General features: G+C 41.0%; 1 protein-coding gene across 3 annotated transcripts in view; it reads left to right on the top strand.

Annotated features, from left to right (window-relative positions):
• The window catches only part of AGPAT4 (1-acylglycerol-3-phosphate O-acyltransferase 4), a 78,125-nt gene that overhangs the window by 32,072 nt on the left and 31,320 nt on the right, over positions 1 to 14,733 (top strand). For all 3 annotated transcript variants that reach the window (XM_069010095.1, XM_069010094.1, XM_069010096.1), the window contains one exon: positions 8,730 to 8,899. In XM_069010095.1, the coding sequence (XP_068866196.1) occupies positions 8,730 to 8,899 (170 nt within the window). The remainder of the gene's footprint in view (positions 1 to 8,729; positions 8,900 to 14,733) is intronic.

Below are 14,733 nucleotides of genomic sequence, written 5' to 3'. Positions count from 1 at the left end.
GGTGCTACCCTGCTTAAACAGAAGCCTTTGCTCATTGCTGCAAGATACTGCCTTCCCCCTGGTCCAGTGAATACTCATTGCAGCCTGTGGTAGCAAAGTGTTTCTCAGGCTGCAGTGTGTATCTCAAGCAGTGATGGAAGAGAGGAGAGAGGTCTGTAAGGCAGTCTGTTTGGAAAATCTCACTTTTTTTCCTAATTACAGAAAATAGGACTAGAATGGAGTTCCTGAATCATTGACTTTCTAGCAGTGATATAATGTGGTCTTCTTAAGATGATTCTTACTCAATTTACAGAGCTGCTAAGCATTTTTGTCTGACAGAGTAATCAGAAGAATTTTCAGAATATTGGATGCCTGTATTTTCAGTCACTTTAGACATGGATGTTCTTGTGCTAGTGGTATTTGGCTTAAATTGTTCTTCTTCTGTACTGTTAACTTTCCTCATCCATAAGCCATATTCGTGGGGAGCCCACCCAGTCCTCTTTTAGCATTTGTTTGAAAGCTCCAATGAGCCAAACTTTTCTCCTTTTGGGTTGTCCTGATAGCCCTGGTCTGCATCTGCTTTGTTTCAGTGTTTCCTTCCTGAGCATGGATGTCTGGTACTGGTGTGCTGCCCCAGAGATTCTCTCAGTGCAGTGCGCGATTCCTTCTCTCCAGGAACAGACATCTTAATGCTATCTTTTTCCTTCTTAGGACTTTATAATATGAATGGAGCAGCAATGTTCAGTGGCAAAATAACGTTCCCAGATAATTCTCTTCTCTGTCATTTCCAAATTATGAGGCTCTATTTTTATTAGTTCTGCAAGATACGATGCAATGATGTGTCCCATCAAAATTAATTCCATTTATGTTACCTTACTTTTCAAGGTCATCTAATTCTTAAGCTCTGTTCTGACTTTATATCATCCACAAAGTTTATTAATAGGAATTTCTTTTATTGTACTACGTGAACATTGCCTGGAAGTATTAGATTTGAAGTCCCTTTTTTTTTCCTGGCCTTTCTGGTATCAGCAAAATATTTGAAAAGAAACTGTAGAAATTTGAATACCTGATGGCAAGTACTTGTTCATTTATTTGGTGTTTTATGAAACCAGATTTATAACCACTCTGTAATTACTAGATTTGATTTTTTGATTCTATTATTTTAAGATGGCACTTACTTAAGCTTAATGTAGGTCACCCTGCCTTCATTTAAGCTTCTGTTTTGGGATTTAGACAGCAATATTGCACCCTAACCATACAAATGAGAACTGGAGTAACATCATATGTACTGTTCATTTAAGCTTCATTGCTTCAACAGCTTCATCAGTGGGACACAGTAGTTACCCTGGGAGTAAGGCATGATGTGAGGCCATACTTGAAGTCATGACAGGAGAGGGATGTGTGATGGTGGTGTTTTGCTTTGTCCAAGGTGAGTCTGTGTGCCAGAATATGAAAGTTGTTTGATTCTCTCTTTAGAAAGTGGTTGCTGTGCAAGCCCAAACTAATCAGATAAGGGCTATCAAATGCTGCATTACTGGTCACTGCAGAGCACTTAACACCTTATTTTAAGTTTTCTCACCTACTCTTTCCAAGTTTCTTCTCTCAGCACTCATCTCTTCTGCCTGTCTGTGCTTGTACAGATGAATGTACTAGGCTTCATCATTTGTACCTCAAATACTGAATAATTTAATAAAAAATATAATCTAATATTTATGGAAACCTGACACCAGCTACTGGTCACTGAGATGTTTCCTTCTACTAAGGACAGAGCAAAAATCTTCATTATATGACTTACGTACATTTCTTATTCAGAAAATCTGCTTCATAGTGCAGACCCCAGACAGCAGTTGTGACATAACCACTTGAAGTATAACTCTCCAGAGTATAACTCAGAGTATAACTCTCCAGAGTTCCTTCTGCATCCTAAAAAGCCCCCTCAGCAGAACATATTGCTGATGTGCATGTGTCATGGGGTAACGCTGTCCAGGTGCCAAGCACCCTCCAAAGCCTCTCACTCACTTCCCTCTGCAGCTGGACAGAGGAGGGAAAATTCAACGAAGTGTTCATGAGTTAAGAACTGAGAGAGAGATCACTCATTAAATACCATCACAGGCAAAACAGGCTCAACTTAGAGATATGACGTGAATTTATTACTAACAAAATCAGAGCAGGATAATGAGAAGTAAAATAAGCCCTTAAAAACCCTTTGTCCCAGCCCTTCCTCCTTTCCAGATCTACCTCCTACCCCAGTGGCACAAGGAGACAGGGAATGGGGGTTATAGTCAGTTTATCACCCGTGGTTTCTCCTGCTGATCAGGGAGAGGAGTCATTCCCCTGCTGCACCGTGGGGTCCCTCCCGCAGGAGACAGTTCTCCGTGAACTTCTCCGATGTGAGCCCATCCCACAGGCAGACAGTCCTCCCAAAACTGCTGCAGCATGGGTTACTCTTCCATGGAGTGCAGTCATTCAGGGACAGGCTGCTCCAACGCAGGAGCAGAGCCCCTCTCTCCACGGGTCTCCCATGGAGTCACAACTTCCTCTCAGGCAAGCATCCACCTGCTCCATTGTGGGGCTCCTCCACGGGCTGTGGGTGTGGTGGGAATTGTGAGAAGTGCTGTTTGTTAGACATCATGAAGTACTATGACAGACACTCCTCATGGTTAACCAGAGGCTGTAGCATATCTGGTCTTTACTATTTGGGATGATGTTGTCTGGCTGAGCACAGTTGGGAGAGGGTTAAGGAAAATGGATAATATAAAGGATTTGTAGTCAAAAGTATTGTTTTTATTAGACCAGTTGTGACATACCTGAAAAACTGGAAAGGATTTGCATGCAGAAAGCCACCCTCAAGTTTAAAAGTGAAATTGCAATATTCAGATTAAATTGAAGGTTAATTTATCTATTTACCCATTTAGCCTGTCAGAGGAAAGAGAGTTGGTACGTATGTATTTAGGGGAGAGTAGAGATACAGAACAGACAGTGACAGAATTGTCTGTGGAATACTATTATGTAGGTACACAGGCATCGTGGAGGTGACATAAACAATAGCTTCGTAATAATCCTTTCCAGCTATCTTCTGACTGGTTTTAGAGTATTTAGAGATTAGGCTGTTTTTGAGAGGAAGCAGAAGTTACTCATATGAATCCACCAACATGGAAAACATGTATGTGTGCTCAGGGACAGATACATTGAGAAGTTAACTTCTCAGTTAACTTTCTACCTTAAGAGGGTCAGTCACTTCGTCCCACAAGCTTCTCAGGATGCCTGCTAGCTGGGGTTGATAGCTTTAGCTTTCTTTTCAGGCTGTCATCTCCCTTCTACTGATAACTAATTCCCATGAAGAAGTGAATGTTGAGGTCTCCGTAATAAACCTACTGATCATAATGTACCATTTGTAACAGTGAATGGTTTATTCAAATAGCTTGGAAGGAACAGTATTTCTTAAAGATATGCAGGCTTAAAATAATAAAACCTACAAGTAGGCCAAGGATGCATAAATTAAAAAATAATTTTTGGGGGGGTGTGTGCATGTGTATAGGAAACTGTTAAAAAGAAAGCACTGGAACGAGACTGGTGTTCCTTTTGCACAGTGACTTGCAGTGAATGAACTGTAACCATTTGTTCTTTGCTAAGCAATTCTTCTGTGCTGCTGCTTCTGCACAGAGTAGAAAAAGCCAGTGGTGTTTCTGACAACAAGAAACCACATCCGGAAGAGGTACAACTGCCTGATTTCACACCCCTACAAAACAAATGTTGGTGTCGTAGGAACTTGCCAAGCAGCATGTTTCTTTCACTGTTTGTTGGACTACTTTGATAAGCATATGCTATACTGTCCTCAGTCATTTGTGGCAAATGCAGCACATTGCCTGTGTTGGAATGTATGATTGTTGAAGAAAAGTACATTAAAATAATTTCCTGCAAGCAAATGCTGAAATGAGCGTGACTTGGAACCTGAATATATGAAGGGGCTGTGCTGTGCTTATCTTTGTCCTTGCAAGCACATCCAGTAACTTACTGTGATGAGTGAGGAATTAAAAGTCACCATTTCTTCCTTCCTCTCTGTTGCTGATTTCTGTCCTTAAAAGCACAGCCATGTAATTAGTTGAAGTGTTATTCAAAGGAGTTGCTTATAGGATCTTCCATGGAGAATGGGGCAAAAATCTGCAAAACCAGACCTGAAGGCAAGAGAGAGGGGTTTTGCTTGTTCTTCTTTTTAAATTTGATTCCTCATAACCCCTCCCTGCCTTCAGCCAGCACTTTTGCTGCAAGACAGCTTCAAGGGAGGGGAAAACAAGTCCAAAGATACCAGTGGTTTTGCCACCAGCTGCGGTAAAGGGTGGGGGTAGGGAATGGGGCGTGGTGGTGCTAAGGAAAGAGGGGGCTGGATTTTGGTGTTCTGTTTAAGCCCACAAAATCACAGAAAACCACAGAATTACAGAAAACCAGTCATCCTAAGAATTTTCCTACACGTTGAAGACCAGGACCTTTGTCTGGGAGTGAACCAGATTACTCCATTATACCTTGTTGGTGCAACACCTGTATGGAAGAGAATCTGAAGCTGGAAATCTGATGCCTTGTCTGTCTGGGCTCCCTGAATGACCTCCCACTGATCTTGGGGAAGGGAGAGAGGCATTGCTTGACTTTCCAGCTGCAGGGTTTTTTTCCCCCAACAACTAGTTTTGGTTCCCCCTCATAGGAAAGGTGGTTTCTTATAAAAATAAGTTACTTTAAAAATTTTTCCTGTAGGCATGTAGCAGTATTCCATCTCTGAGCTCCAGTTTCATGTACTAATCAATGCAAGCAGAATTCCTGCCTTCACGTTTCCCTCATAATTACTTGCAGCTCCTGCAGAGAAGAAGGAAGTAGAGACCAGAAATAAATGCCTGGTGAGGTTAGACAGCGGAGTGCAACACTAGAATAGCCTGTGTAAGGAATACTTGGAAGTATTTTGAAAACCTCTTAGGCAGTTTTGCAGTTAATGTAGTAGGTGTCATTCAGGGGTTTAACCCTGTCTATGATACACAAAGGGTTTTTGAGTATTCTAGGGGAAGATACAGACTTGCTTTTCTTAGTTAACCTGTAGACTTCATTCTATGAAAAATGCTTGGAAAGGGCACCTAATAGGTGTAGTCTGAAAATCTGGAAAGGTAGTAAGTTATTGCAAGTCATTCTTCTACAGACAGGCATGGACTCTAGGCTATACTGCCTGTCAGTCTGTCTTAAGCCTTATTTTTGCATTTTTTAAAATGCTTTCCCCAGTCTTCTTTGCAATGCAGTCATTCATCATGCAGCTATTCACCCTGTCTGCTCTTTTAAATGGTGGTCACAGTTTGCCCACTTGTCTTGCTTTTATTTGTTTTGGAGAGTTTGCTGTGCTTTTACCATCTATTCCCATAAGAAATTTCTGAGTTCTTTTTCTTGGTGTTGCCTTGATAGATTAATGAAAATGAAGAGATTAAAGGAAATGAAGAGTGTCATGGAGGGAAGCAGTTCTGTAGCTCCTTAAATAGTTATGCACGTACTTGAGATCTTCAAATTATTGTACTTTTTGAGTCAATACAGAGTTATGCTTTTAATGGCACTTTAAAATAGGTAATTAATAGTTAATCTTGTAAGCAAATGTTTCCATGGTTTATCACATAATCACAGAATGGATGAGGTTGGAAGGAACCACAGTAGGTCATCTGGTCCTTATCAAGAGTAGTTAGCTAGAGGAATTACTAACACCTTCTACAGAAAAACAGTGTTAACTGTTTTAATGACTCATTCTTGCAAAACTTTGAGGTGGAAGTCTCAATAAACTCTGTGCGTTTCCCTTCTTCCCTTAGATGTTATTTTTCATATAACGACTTATAGTTCAGCTCTGCCTTGGAGATTTTTTTTTTCTAGTTACTTGTTCTAGAAGTGCAGGCATTGAAGCAGCTCAGATTTGTTCAGTGAAGGGCTAGAAGGAGGTAGGGATATTATTTGAAACAGGATGAGGGTTTTTTTTTCATTTCAGAAAGGTAAAAAAACCTCAAAATTTGTAAGTACACAGGGTACCCATATTAGGTCTTTGAAGTCATGATTTCTCACTGCCATCAGCTTCTTCTGAAGCTAGTTGTAATGCTCTGCAAGGACTCTGCCTTCAAAGCAGGGAGTGGAGATTTCAAGTTCCTTTGTTTTTTCTCTTTCCTTTGCCTTAATTGTTTGAAAGTGTCACTGGAGGAATTGCTTTGAAAGGTAGGAACCCTCATGACGTGCTTAAATATGTATTACCAGCTCAGTTGTGGTGTTGAAACTCCAAAACCTCATCAAAAGGCGTGTGGAGAAACCTTAGAAATCTTAGACCAGCCCTGGTTGGGAGCAAAAGAATCTTTTTTTCTTCCCAGTATGCAACTGATTTCTGCTTATACAATATGACTGGTGTACAAAGGAGGAGACTTCCTCTGATCATCTGTGTACTGTGAAGGACGGAAGGAGAGTGTGAACGAGTGACCTTGTGTGGCTGAGCCACCACAGCGAGTTGCTGGGTAATAAATTTCTGTGGAAGGCTGTGGAAGTAAGCTAGTGACACAATGCAAGAGTAGCACAAACTGACACTACTTATCATTGCTCGAGATCCACAAGGAGAAAGGAGGCTGGGAAGAAGGGGAAAGAAAGAGTAGGGAAGATGAGGGAAATAAACATGTTAAGAAATTAGAGGCTGGCAGATGGTATTTACTGTATTTAAATACAACGCTGTTCAGTGCCTGCTTTGTGTTTCTGCAACAACTGCCTGAGCACATCAGTGACAAATGGCATGTGAGGTGAGGGATGGGGACCTATTTCTGCAGTATTATTCAAACAAAAATCCTGCTTATGTGAAGCCTGAAAAATCAAAGCACATCTAGAAATAATTTTGCCTGTGCTTTTTTGGAATGTATTTGAAACTGAATATATAAAACTGAAGAGCTCTATGCATGTGGCACACCTGTATAGTGAGATTCATGATATATTAGTAGTTTTGTTCAAATTCCTTAGGAAAAGACAAAATAAATCCACACTTGAAGTGGAATGACTTTTCTCAGGTAAAGTTGGCTCTTCTGTTAAGAGAGTCTTACCATCATCATCTCTGCCTTTGTTTGTTTGTTTGTTTGTGTGTGTTTTTAGGGAATAGATTTAATGGCAGTAGGTGTTAAAAGAAGGAAAGTCATGTGGCAGTCATTTTTTCTCTTAGTTGGATTCTTAGTTAAACAAAAGATCTAATCCTGTCACTAATTTCCTTTATTGTGTTCTGCCCTAGGATGACTGTGGATTCCATAAATGTTTGCAAATTACATTGTGGGATGGGTTGTTTTCCCTCAGCTATTACTCAATTTTGCTGTGTTTTGGGGAGCGAAGGGCTTTTATTTCCAATATAAATCTAATAGAAAGCTACACCCTTAGATATAACACTGAGTGTGTTTCACAAGGCAGCTCTTTGTAGGTGAAGTCTTCAAGGTATATGCTTCTGTATCTTCATAGCTGCCTCACTGAGATGTGGATATCTTTGGCTTTCACTGGAAAATTAGTTTGCAGTCAGTGAAATCTGCCATTCCCTGGTTAGCATATGGCAGTTCGGGTCTCCCTCCACATCTCAGGCTATTGTTTGATGCATAATAGCATGCACTGAGTAATATATACTTCTGCTTCAGTAGTAGTCACCTTCCCTGATTAGAAATAAGCAGGTGGACTGACAAGTCAGTCATTTATCTGTACCATAAACATACTTTTATCATATTAAGGTAATGTTATCTGAATAGAGATTGTCTATTAGCCTGGCTGTAATACTGTTAGATAGAATTCATTCATGTCATTAATGCCTATTCTTCAGTGTACAGCACAATGTCATCCAAGAGCTTCAGGCAGTTAATTTTACTCATGATGACTGAAAATGTAGACTTGTTCCTGGCTGGTTTCTGTTTTCTGTCACTAGTTGTGACCAGTAGGGGACCAAAATGGAAAGGAATTCAAATGTGTTTCAAAGGCTGGCCTGGCTTTGATCTTCCCTGAGGTGAATGAGCATTTTTGGTGCCTTCAGGCTTGTCTTAAGCCAGGAGAGCATCTTAGATGTCTCGTCCTTCCAGCAGAGGCATTCACGTGGCACAGCTCTGCTCTGAGAGGGAGATACGTTTCACTTAACAAAGAATAACCCCTTGCATTAGACCTTTGCTTTGGTTCAGAACTTCATGACAGCTTTGACAGGAAGCAAACATGTCCCTTAAATCCTCTTCTTTTCAGTGCTAGACATGCAGCTTTCATTTAGTCCCATGGTACCCCGAGCTCAAGACATGGGTTGCTTGCGGAGAGCCATTGCTTTTAGATTTTCTTTTTCCATCCCATGGAGATAGAGCTCTCTGAGCTTCCTGGCTTTACTGACTCACCTCAACTTCCTGTGCCCCAGACCAGAGTGATTTCGCTAAATAAAGGTTTGATTCACAAGTCTTGTGGTCAGACTTAAAGTTCCAAGCAAAACAAATACAAAGCCTACAATACAAGCCTGTGCTTGATAATGGGATAAGCAAATAGGAAATGAAAGGCATATGATAGTCACTAGGATACTGCTGAGAAACCACTTTCCAGCTTGTAAACACAGCTTAGCTGTGTTTTAAACAGCCCTCTTGCGTGTTCTTCATTACAGCCCTTTCTTTGCCACCTTCCGTTGAGGTGACTGATGTTTTCAACATGTTACTAATTTGTGGTTTTGCATATACTGTGTACATTCACGTATTTCTTGTTCTTTGTTTCAGAGATGGTGATGTTGCTGGAATGGTGGTCAGGCACCGATTGCACCCTTTATACTGACCCAGAGAGTTACCACAAGTACGGGAAGGAGAATGCCATCGTAATCCTTAATCACAACTTTGAAATTGACTTTCTCTGTGGTTGGAACTTTTGTGAGAGATTTGGGGTCTTGGGGGTGAGTTACTTAGTATTTAAAATAAATCTCCTTGGATGTGAAAAAAAGCCCAAAATAAGTTAATTGTGTTTTTGAATTAATGGATCAGTGCTCAAATTTCACCCAGCTGCTGTCCAGAATTAGAGGTGAACCTAAAGCAGTGCAGTACAAGTATGTGGAGACAGGATGGCTTGGGAAACCACAGAAATTTTAAAAACATTGCAGTTAAAGCTGATGAAGAAGATATTTTCTCAACCTGTGGAGATCATTACAGTTATTACTCTCTGTGTGCTTACTAAGTAACTATTGCAGTTCATTGTGCTGCAGAAAAATGAGCTATCCTGTGATTCTTTCCCACTGAATTACAGAATTTGTTTGCTTTTTCCAGTGTAATCCTACAAATCCACAGATAGAGTTTGAATGATGTAGCCTGCCTCTCTCAGAATGGGAGAGCAGCCATCTTAAGTGAAAGCAGTGACCAGCTAAGAGCTAGTAAGAGATGGGGGAGGAATGAGTTATTCATTGTTGAATACACTGCTACATTAAGCTAGGAGTTCATTTGCGTTTATTTTCAGGGTTGCTTTTTTTGTTTTCCCTGTCAGATCATGGGGATAATTCAAGGCCCCGCCTAAATCAGCCTGACTTCATTCTGTGCTGGTGAAGATACTCTCTGTCTATAAAGGATTTAAATAAGGGTTCCTCCCTCATAAGAAAGAAAACTAATGACTCATTTTGGCAGAGTTCTGCAGCATCCTTCTAGCTTTGATACTGCCACTGTCAAAAGTCCTGACATGGATTGTGTAAACCTCTGATTTTTTTGTGGCCTTTCCTTTGGACTCTTTGCATTTTCTGGACTTTTAGGCACCACTCCAGTCACTTTCATATTACAGTAATGGCAGTCTGTTTAACAAAAGCATAAAAAGGGGCCTTAAAAGTGGAGGAAAGTAAACCTAAGCATTACAGGCTCTTTTTGTAACCAAAATGGCTGTTGGCTTCTGAGTAACACTTCTACCATATTGCCTAGGACTTGAGCACAGAGCTGGAGGATGGGCTGGAACATAGGAGATGTAGGGAAATCTGTTCCTAGCAGGCAGATGTAAGTGCAAAAAACAGTGACTCTGTAGTATAGTCTATCTAATTTTGTAAGCCAAATGGCCTCAGTTGTCTGAATAAAGCTGTGTTTTTGAAGGCCAGGTGCTTCTTCAGAAAACACCAACGTAGAAAATGGAATTACTGTTTCTGTACAAAGTAATAGGGGCCTACAAGGTCAAAAATACCTTGTTTTACATTGTTGCTGTGTGGTTGGATTGAATCTCACTATATGCAATTTTTTTTAATGGTTTTCCAAGTTAATCAGGATTCTGTTTTAGTTTTTTATGTTTTTCCCTACATGTAAGGAAACCACAACATAGAAACAACTGTTGAAATTACTGTGCTGCACTAACTGAATATATTTTTTCCTTTTTTTGGCTGCTTGCATTTACTACTCAGTTTGCATTTATGCTAATTTTAGGATTATTTTAGGAACTGATATATGTTGGTTGTTTTTTTGCTTTTTTATTTTTTAACAACAAAACAAAAACAACAACAATAGAAAACAACCAAACAAACAACCCAAAAACCAACACAAAACTATTTCACCTCCTGAGTAATGTACTGTGGTTTTTCTTCCCAGAAACTGTTCCTGGAAGAAATTGTTTCCACATGCTCTCATTTGCATAGATGTCTTTACTCAACAAAGCAGTGCATTTCCCTCTTGAGGCAACCAGCCGAAGTTCATCTTAAGCCATGTTATAAAAAGCATAAGGAATGGAAAATGCCAAACAGTCATCTTCCTGATTGGATTGTCTGTATTGGTATACTGGTACTTGTCTTGGGTCAGTGCAAGGGTAGGTGATTGTGCAGTGATGGGGAGTGTAGGTTGGTTTGACTTGTGCTGCCTTACATGAGTTTCCACTGTGCAAAGTTTTGGGGCATGGTGTGGCAGCACAATTAGGAATGTAAGAACCATTATGTTGAGGGCTGATGTTTAGGAAAAGAGTTACAGGAATGAGCCAAGTATACAGAGAGCTTTCTAAGGTGTCGCAGCCTCCAGTGTGTTGTAGCTCTGGGACTTTGTGAGCCAATGGGTGTTTATATTTAATGATGTTTAATTGTATACTCCGTGAACTTTCTATGCAAACTTTGGGTATCAGCCAACACCTTACTCAGCTCATCTCATGTCTACTGCAGCTGAAAAGGAAATCTTGCACATGCAGTCTTCTGCATCTATTATGATGTTTGTGTGCCCTGTTTTGCAATGGTTTAGATAACCTCTCTGTCTCTTTTCTACCTTAACTAATCCAATGAAGAAAGGAGAGATGACTGGGGAGGGTGAAGAGGGAAAAGGTGAAGACAGCTTGGAGCCAAAGGAGTTGGAACTGGCTGTGCTTGTCTGCAGCAGGCAGACAGAATGCCTTTGTTGTGACATTCAGCTGTGCCCTGCAGTTCTGGCAGACAACAGTAGTGCTCTTAAGAGTGTCACAAGCATGTGTTCAAACTCTCAGTATTTTACAGCTTGAACATTTCTTTAATGAAGCCATTAAATGTAATTTTTTGCTTAGTTGTCATGGTTTAACCATCCAGGCAGCTAAACACCACACAGCCACTTGCTTACTCCCTGCCCCCCATGGGATGGGGAGAGAATTGGAGGAGGGCAAAATTTGGGGGGTTGTGATAGAGTTTAATAGGACAGAAAAGGAAGGGGCAAAAATAATGATAATGATGATGGTGGTAAAAGAATCAGAGTGTATAAAACAAATGATCCACAGTGGAGTTGTTCACCACAGTCCTGTTCCTGAGCAGCAGCCCCCAGCCATCTTTCCCCGTGGTTTATATACTGAACATAACATCACATAGTATGGAATATCCCTTTGGCTGGTTTCAGTCAGCTGTCCTGCTGTGTCTCTTCCCAGCTCCTAGTGTCCGCCAGTCTACTCTCTGGCAGGGTGGTGAGAAGCCAAAGAGTCTTTGATGTAGTGTAAACACTGCTTAGCAACAACTAAAACATCCATGTGTTACCAACAGTATTCTCATCCTAAACCCAAAACACAGCTACTGGAAAGAAAATTAACTCTATTCCAGCTGAAATCCAGACATTGTTTTTGTTTATTTGAAAACAATATTAAACATCCTTAAGCCTATCTTGTCCCTTTGGTTCCTAAAAAAAGTCTTTCCCTTTTGAAAACTGCCCTTCCTGGTCTTAGTTGAAACATTCAATCTGTGCATTTGTCTGCTCCTTCTTTTATCTCTTGTCTCCTGGACTGACTTTTTCCTTAAAGCCAAATTGCCATAATCTCTACAGGTTTATAAAGCTCTATCAGGGTGGTTTCAATTTATCAGTGTTGGTTTGGGGGGGGGACGACAGCTTGCTGTTTTTGGGAGATGGAGTGGGAGTGGCAGAGCCTCTTGCCTGTTTTTAGGTTTGTGAACCTGAGTGTTGTTCTAAGGACTGAAATCTTGCACTTGTATGGCATGAGGTTCTCTGCTTTCATGAAGGTTTTTTACTGGCTGTGGAAGAAAATTTAGCAAAAAGAACCAAAGTGCTAAGAATTTGAGAAGTATGTGTGAATAAGAGGAAAGAAAAAGAATGACAGTTATTACATTTATTTTACTTTTAGGTTTTTTTCATTAGTATGATACTTTTTGGAGAACCCATTGAAAAGACAAGGAAGCACAGGGTTGACAGTACTGAGTAAGAGCCAGAGGTCTGTTCATTTGTAGTGGAGAAGGAGAAAATCACATGAAAAAGCAATGCTATGCTTGCTTTTACTCTTGCAAGTTACTGTAGCTATTGAGAATCTTGCTAGCTGTTGTTGGATTCTGTGCAGCTGGAGTTATAGATGTGTAACTCTGCAGCACCAAAAATTACATGATTTTGTCAGTTGTTGGAAAATAGAAGGAAGCAAACTTCACAAAAACTAAAAGTCATCAGGGATTTCAGGAAAACCTGCATTCAGCCCAAACAATCAGTCACTTACATCTCTATTCCACTTGTGGGCTTTTTATGAAGGGTTCTTCCTGTTTTGTTTCCGGTCCTTGACACCGATCAGCCACCTGTACCCGCCTCCTTGTGCTGCCAGACCTCAGTGCTGCATGCAGGACGGAGGGTGCGTAGGGTCCTTGATGTCAAGTCAGCATCATGGTGCCATGGGCAGCATGGATGTCTGTGGGGACAGCTGAATCCTGCCTCCTCCTGCCACAGAGGATGTGTTGTATGTGTTGTGGATGCTCTGTTTTTCCACCCTGTGCTGGTGCAGTGGCTGGATGGGATGCTGACTCTGGTGTCTGTGTGTTGCTCTGTTGTGTAAATAGAAGCGTGGTCTTGGTGACAGGTCCCTGCTCTCTGCTGTGTCCTTCCCCTTTCCTGTCTATGACATTCCAGTCCTAGGATTTACCTTATTAGTGGGGACACTAGCCACTGTGTCCCCATTCAAATGCATTAGTAGCATTTAGTTTCTTCAAGGTGTGTTGCTAACCATCCTGTTGAAAAAAGACCTGCTAGACACCAGAACTTAAAATCAGGACATGGGCAAGTTCTGAGGAGGGAGGTGTTATTCAGGATTCTCACCAAAAGCACTTTAATATGCTCCCTGCCTTGATTCACTGCTTTGTTGTTTGGTCTGATGAAGCAGCAGTAAAATAGCTTTTTTAGTAATTTTAATAACCATTTGTCTGAGATGAAGACATTAATATTGGCAAAAATTGTCTGTGCTTTAAAGCTAAACCTGCTGGTTTTAACCTTAACTGTCTGTCCCATATGTCAGGAAACTTAATTTTGTTTAAGAGTTGCTTATGTTGAAGCTGTTGGAAAAAGCTGAGTGTCACCTTAAATGTAGATATGAGAAGATATTTTTTTATGTTATTGCATGGGACTAACAGGTGTGTGAGCACAGTAGTTTGTTTGTGCATTTTAATATAATAATAGATTTTTTAACTAGATTTGAAGTGGTAAAGGACAAAATCGGGCTTGCTAGAGATAAGTCTGGGGGTGGCATGCCAATGCTTGAGAGGTGGTGTGCTAGTGAGGTTCTTTGGTCTGATGTCTCCATGGAGGTGGAGGGCGGATGTCAAAGCAGCAGCAAAAGCAGGAGGGTTGTTGATGCATTAGAAGCTATAGAAGTGCCTGATAATGGTCACATAGAAATTGGGACTTCTCCCCAAAAAAATGGTGCCAGGATCAAGAGCCCAGCTGAAGTGCATCTGCACCAATGCACATGGTGTAGGTAATAAACAGGAGTTGGAAGCCATTGTGCAGCTTGAAAACGATGTAGCTGCAGTCACAAAAACACAGTGGGATGACTTGCACAACTGGAATGCTGCAGTGGATGACTATAAGGTCTTCAGAAGAAATAGGCAAGCAAGGAGAGGTGGTGGGATAGCCCTGTGTGTAAGGGAGTGTTTTGATTGTTTAGATCTGGACAATGGTGATGAAAAGTCAAGTGTTTATAGGTACGAATGGGGGGTAAGCGAGCAAGGCAAATATCTTGGTAGGAGTCTCTTACAGACCACCCATCCCATGATGAAGAGGCAGAAGGAGTATTCTATAAGCAGCTGGGAGAAGTCTCACAATCAGTAACCCTTGTTCTTTTGGCTTACCAGATGTATGTTGGAAATACAACACAGTGGAGAGGAAGCAGTCTTGGGAGGTTCCTGGTGTGTGTGCAAGATAACCTTCTAATACAGCTGGTGAAAGAGCCAGCTGGAGAAGGTGTCCCACTGGACCAGCTGCTGTGGTGTGAACACGTGCACTCTTCTGAGTAAAAAAAACTGGCTGGATGACCAGGCCGAGAGAGTGGTGGTGAATGGAATTAAAT

Source organism: Aphelocoma coerulescens, chromosome 3, assembly GCF_041296385.1.
Source record: "Aphelocoma coerulescens isolate FSJ_1873_10779 chromosome 3, UR_Acoe_1.0, whole genome shotgun sequence".
Classification (NCBI taxonomy): domain Eukaryota; kingdom Metazoa; phylum Chordata; class Aves; order Passeriformes; family Corvidae; genus Aphelocoma; species Aphelocoma coerulescens.
This window is presented reverse-complemented; position numbering and strand designations above follow the sequence as displayed.